The sequence below is a fragment of the Balaenoptera acutorostrata genome, chromosome 19 (genome assembly GCF_949987535.1).
Source record: "Balaenoptera acutorostrata chromosome 19, mBalAcu1.1, whole genome shotgun sequence".
NCBI lineage: Eukaryota > Metazoa > Chordata > Mammalia > Artiodactyla > Balaenopteridae > Balaenoptera > Balaenoptera acutorostrata.
Window position 1 is genome coordinate 28002640 of NC_080082.1, and position 5914 is coordinate 28008553.

General features: G+C 62.7%; 1 protein-coding gene across 8 annotated transcripts in view; it reads left to right on the forward strand.

The window, feature by feature from the left end:
- KIFC3 (kinesin family member C3) overlaps positions 1–4932 on the forward strand; it is a 35873-nt gene extending 30941 nt beyond the window's left edge. For 6 of the 8 annotated variants that reach the window (XM_057534305.1, XM_057534303.1, XM_057534302.1 and 3 more), the window contains 7 exons: positions 1090–1220; positions 1724–1847; positions 2093–2222; positions 2321–2550; positions 2938–3072; positions 3522–3630; positions 4332–4932. In XM_057534305.1, the coding sequence (XP_057390288.1) occupies positions 1090–1220; positions 1724–1847; positions 2093–2222; positions 2321–2550; positions 2938–3072; positions 3522–3630; positions 4332–4357 (885 nt within the window). In that variant the 3' untranslated portion in view covers positions 4358–4932. Of the gene's footprint in view, positions 1–1089; positions 1221–1723; positions 1848–2092; positions 2223–2320; positions 2551–2937; positions 3073–3521; positions 3631–4104; positions 4134–4331 lie in introns of all 8 variants that reach the window. The other 2 variants (XM_057534304.1, XM_057534306.1) reach the window with 2 other exon arrangements.
- Positions 4933–5914: the final 982 nt, after the last annotated feature.

A 5914-nucleotide genomic window follows, 5' to 3' on the forward strand; every position in this document is an offset into this window, starting at 1 on the left:
GTCAGTTCTGGGATTGGCAAGATGGGTTAGTAGGGGGCAGGCCAAGCGAGATGGGAGGTAAAGGGCGTGGGGTGTGTGCAGCACCTTCTAGGCTCCCAGCTCTGTCTTGGGTGCTTAGAGTTGACCACCAGGGGCCTCCATCCTCCAATACATCCCTGCTGAGCCCCACTGTGCATCAGGCACTGTGCCTGGGGCCTGGGCACAGCCGTGGCCAGGGTGCCTGACCCCACAGAGCCAGCCCACCAGTGGGGAGACAGCAGTGCACACGGCAAATCAGGATGTGTCCTGTCAGGTGCTAGGGAGAAAAATTCGGCCAGGTATGAGGAACCAACAGTGAGGGAGGGATCGGGCATTTGGAGGGAGAGGAAGCCTCCCTGAGGAGGTGACTTTGGTGCAGACACCTAAGCCAGTCACGGAGAGAATGGGGAAGAGCACTCCAGGCAGAGGGAACAGCAGGGCTGAGACCACGAATCTGGAGCGTGCTGGGGAGGATACTGAGGCCTGGCAAGGAGGCCCCAGTGGCAGAAGTGAAGTGAGGGTGGGAGGTCCCATAAGGGAGGCCCAGGTGAGGACTCCAGATTTCTTTCTAGAAAGGCCAGCCAGCCCATCCGGCCCCAGTTCACTTGCCAGCTCTGCCTGTGCCTCCCCTGCATCACCCACAGAGCCTGGCTCATGGCCTACCTGACAATAAGCCCCTCATTGTCATACATTCATACATGTCATACGTTCCCGGTGCCCCCTCCCAGGTGGCCCACCAGGGCCAGGTATCCATCAGCAGCCCGTGTGTGCAGGCCTGGGCCAGGCGCTTCACCTGGTGCTCCGCTTTAAGTCTCAGGCCCAATCCTGGCAGGGTAGCGCCGTTTTAAAGGCAGGGAAACTGAGGCCCAAGGAGGTGAAGTTGCTTGTGGCTGGTGGAGGGCATTTTGGGGGGCAAACCAGCATGCAGATGGGGAGCTTCAGTCAGGGAGGCTGGCCTGTGAGGGGTAGCCAGAGCAGGTGGGGACCACAGATACCATGTGTGCATCTGCACGGGCCAGCCCATGTGGTGGGGGGAGGCCTGGCTCACTGGAACCTTGATTCTGCCCGCAGGGGACCCTTGAGAACCCAGGCATCAACCAGCGGGCCCTGCAGCTGCTCTTCTCCGAGGTGCAGGAGAAGGCGTCTGACTGGGAGTACACCATCACCGTCAGCGCGGCCGAGATCTACAACGAGGTCCTCAGGTGAGGGGCCCTCAGGCGGAAGGCCCTCGAGTGGGAGCCCCTCAGGTGGGAGCTGAATGTCCTGACTCAGCCCAGGGGATTCACTGGTCCCAGGCCCCTCCCCCACGCTAGCAGGCAGGAGGAGGAGGGCTGTCTGAGCCCACCTGGGATACCCAGACAAAGGGACTCCTTTTCCCCTTGAAGTGTCCTCACCCTACCTGCAGGCTGCACCAGGTGGTGAAGAGTGAGAGTGGGGTCTTGGGAGGACCTGCCCACAGGGGCTCAGTGCATCGTGGGGGCAGGAGTAGCAGCACCCCAGGACTTTGGGGGAACATTCCATCTCTGCCCTTCAGCAGACTGAGCGCAGAGGGGGAGCAGGGGGAGAGGAGGGGCTTAGCCCCATGGTCCAGGAAGGCTTCCAGAAGTGTGATGGTTGGGGGAACGTTCCAGGCTGGGGGTGGGTGGGTGCAGTGCAAGCAGAGGGCAGACTGCGAGGAGGGAGTGACCGTCCTTCCTGCTCTCAGGGACCTGCTGGGGCAGGAGCCCCAGGAGAAACTGGAGATCCGGCTGTGTCCCGACGGCAGCGGGCAGCTGTACGTGCCAGGGCTGACGGAGTTCCAGGTGCAGAGTGTGGAGGACATCAACAAGGTGTGGGGCTGCGGGAGGCTGGGGTGGGGAAAGGCTGGGGAGACTCTGCCCACAGCAGAGCTGCCCCGGAGGACAGAATGGGGGTCGGATGCAGGCTCTGCCAGGTCCCCAGGCCTCTCTCAGCCTGTTTCCTCCCCTGGACGAGGCAGAGGGTGCCGCGCCCTCACAGGGGTACTCAGGGACAGTTGATTCTGAAGACCCCACTCCAAACCCTGTGCCTCTCTCTGCCCTCCCCTGGGCCCCAGGTGTTCGAGTTCGGCCACACCAACCGCACCACGGAGTTCACCAACCTGAACGAGCACAGCTCGCGCTCGCATGCCCTGCTCATCGTGACGGTGCACGGCGTGGACGGCAGCACCGGTCTCCGCACCACGGGTGAGTGAGGGCCCCAGCCGCCTGGCCTGAGCCACCCCCGTTCCCCCATCCCCGCCTCTCCCGGGGCAGCCTTGACCTGCCCAGCACCCTCCCCGCAGGGAAGCTGAACCTGGTGGACTTGGCCGGCTCGGAGCGCGTGGGCAAGTCGGGGGCTGAGGGCAGCCGCCTGCGGGAGGCACAGCACATCAACAAGTCGCTGTCGGCCCTGGGGGACGTCATTGCCGCCCTGCGTTCCCGTCAGGGCCACGTGCCCTTCCGCAACTCCAAGCTCACCTACCTGCTGCAGGACTCTCTCAGTGGGGACAGCAAGACCCTCATGGTGGTGCAGGTGAGGGCCCCAGGCGGGCCGGATGGTGTGACCATTAGCGTGTAGGGGCTTAACCAGCTCCAAGAACAGGGACCCCCCACCTTCCCCTGCGGCCCAGGTACCATCCCAGGCTGTGCAGGGAAGAGCCTCCTGTCATCAGCGGCTCCGAAGTCAGTGACATGTGGCCCCCTTCCCCTGCAGCCTCCCCACAGACCTGGCCACGTGCACCGTGTGCCTGGCAAGTTCCTCCATTTCTGCCACCTTGGTTGCCCTCCTGCTCCCCTCCCTCTCAGTCTTGTCCAGGGAGCCTTCTAGAGTCCCCTGGTTGTGGGCTCCCTTTGGTGCCCCTTCCAGTTCTGCAAGGGCAGCCGGCCAGCTGGGTGGGGAGTGAGCTCTCGTGTCCCCTAGGTGTCCCCCGTGGAGAAGAACACCAGTGAGACGCTTTATTCCCTCAAGTTTGCTGAGAGGGTGCGCTCCGTGGAGCTGGGGCCCGGGTCCCGCAGGGCAGAGCTCGGGTCCTGGTCCAGCCAGGAGCATCTAGAGGTACGGGGACCACCACAGGCTCTGCCTCAGGCCAGTACTGGGTCATAGACGTCCTGGTCATGGGCAGGAGGGAGGGTTTGGAGGGGAGGACAGTGTGGAGTGGTGGAGGAGGGGAAGATGCCAGAGGGGGTGGAGCCAGAACTTGAACCCAAACCCAGTAGCCTCTTTAGTCCAGGTGTTCTTTCGTGGCCTCAGAAGTACCTGTGGGGGTCATCAGCTGGTCGGAGGTGGGGCGGGGGCAGGTGCAGGCGGGCACACAGGCGCTCAGTAGTAACTAGTTCACTTCTTTACGTACGCTATCTCACACCCTCCCCACCATGGTTATTCTATCATCATGTTCATCTTGCAGAGGAGGAAATGGTTTCAGGTGGCTGGGGAGGGGAAACGTGTGGGGTAGGGGGCAGACCCAGGGCAGCAGGCCCCACCCACCTGCCCTTCTCTGCCCACAGTGGGAACCAGCTTGCCAGACGCCACAGCCCTCAGCACGAGCCCACTCGGCCCCTGGCTCTGGGACCACTAGCCGCCCAGGGTCCATCAGGAGGAAGCTGCAGCCCTCGGGTGAGTCTTTAGGGAGTGGGCCAGGCTGCCCTTATCTGAATGGGCTTTTTCTTTTCTTTCCTTTTTTTAAGTTTATAAAACTTCTCCAGAACCTGTTTCACAACCTTCCCTGGCCCTGGGAAGTAGCCAGGGCAGATAGTGCTGGGTCCAGCCCTCTGCTAGCAGGGCTGCTGACATGAGGCCCAGGACACAATCCTCTGATCCTCTGAGGCTGGGCTGGCTGGGCTCATGCAAGACACACCGTCCGAGGCAGGCCTTGGCTCCTGGGGGGTAGAAAGGACGAGGCTCACCTGTCCCAGGTGAGGAGTGAGCCAGGCCACAGGACTAGAAGATGGGGCTCCAGCCCCCAGCTTGGCCCACTCACAGAAGGGCCTGGCGAGTGTTTGAATCTAAAGGGAGAGGGGTCAGCAGGGTCCTGGGGGGTCCTGGCCCAAGGCGGGCCCACCGGTGAGACACCTGTTGCTTTGATTTCAGCCTGACGGCTGGGGCTGCAAAGTCTCCAGGTGAGTGTCGGGCCCGCAGCCCAGGGCTGCCCGCCCAGCCGCCTGGCCTCCTCGGGTTGCAGGGCTGTGCCGGGAAGCTGGCTGCTCAGGGCGGGGTCTGGGGTTCGCTGCCTGCTGCCTGTGTGCTTCTGCAGCTCCCTCCTGCTCTGGGACAGAGGTTGACAATCCTGGTGCTGACGAACCCTCCCCCTCCCGCAGGGAAGTCGAGGCCGTTGCCTGTGTGATGGACATGCCCACTCTGCCGGACCAGGGACTGGGTCCTGACGCCTGTTCCTGCTGCAGCGCCTGGAGCCCGCAAGGCAGAGGCCAGAGTGGAGGCTCCTCGTTCGCCCGTCTCCCCTCAGAGATAAGAAACATGTTCAGAAAGAAATGGTGTCTCGGCTGTGGCTCTGGGCACAGGTGGCACGGGCTGGCCCAACCCTCCCCAGCCTGCAGGGCCCCTCCCTAGTGGGTGGGCTGAGGAGCCCCCAGAAGGCACAGGAACAGTGGGAACTGGGTGGTTGGTGGGCGGCCCTGCCCCACTCTTCTCTGGCTCCCAGGGGGTAGAGCGTCTCACTGGGCGTGTATGCAGTGTTCCTAGGTGTACACAGGAGCACGGCCCTTGCCGCCGCGGGCCGGGCTGCATTTATGGCCGGCAGGAGGCCAGTGGGCGGGGACCTTGCTGCTCCCCCTCATCTGCCTGGCACCAGGCTATCTCCTTGCCCACCGGCCTCTTGACATTTTCCTCCCTCTGAAATCCTATTTAAGAACTTTTGGAAGCTTAGCCATTTTTACTTATTAAAATAACCTTTTTACACAAGCATTGTCTGGAAGAGCTGGTCTCGTGAACCCCTGGTCAGATCGCAGGGAGCAAGCAGGGCATTGGCACGTGCCATTGGCTCCCCACTGCTGGCTGGTCACCAAGTCAGGATCATGTTTTTCTGAACATTCCTGACTAGGAGGGGCCACCTCCCCCCGCCCTCATCCTTATCATGACTGACCCATACAACAGTGCTGTCACCTCCATCTTATAGACGGGAAACTCAGGCTCTCCAAAGGCTTGCCAAAAACCCAGCCGGAGTGGGCCCCGCTCCACCGCCTGCCCTCTGCCCTGGCCTTGCCCCCTTAAGTGAACTGGCCACAGGTGAGTGCCCCACCCCCGCTGCTCCCCACCACGGGGGTTGTGCTGGCCTGCACCCCGTCCCAGCCTTGGGGAAACATGGGCAGGGCTCAGTGAGGCCCTCCCACCAAACTGGGGCGGAACCTGCCTCAGGAGCATAAGGGACGACCACTGGGTCAGGGGAGATGTTCTGGCCAGCCAGCACTGGGGGCTCCTGCAGGGAGTGAAAGCTGTTTGTTTGGAGGATGGGGCAGCTGCTCGCCTGGTCCTATCCCTGGAGGCCTCCTCGGGGGAGGGTGGTGGGCCCTGGGTCAGCCTGGTGGTGGCCATGCCTGCAAGGCTGGGGTCCTGGCCCCCTGCAGTGTACACCTGCTGGCCTTGGAGGCATCCACAGGACAGCTGGGAGTGTGGCTGAGACAGAGGGAATGAGCCCAATCCTCACCTGTTTCTCCTAGCCGTGAAAGGGGGAGTTGCTGGGGCCCTCTTCTCCCCAGAACAAGTCTGAACTTACCCCTTCCCGCCGGCCCATCGCTCTGCTGCCCCCTGCTGGCCACGCTGCCTGGTGCACCGCCTCTGGGTCTTGGAGAAGGAGTGGTCTCATCTCTGAAGAGCCAGGCAGGCAATATGGGGCCCAGGAGAGCCTTGTGGCCAGAGGCTGCACCTCCCAGCAAGGAAAGCAGGG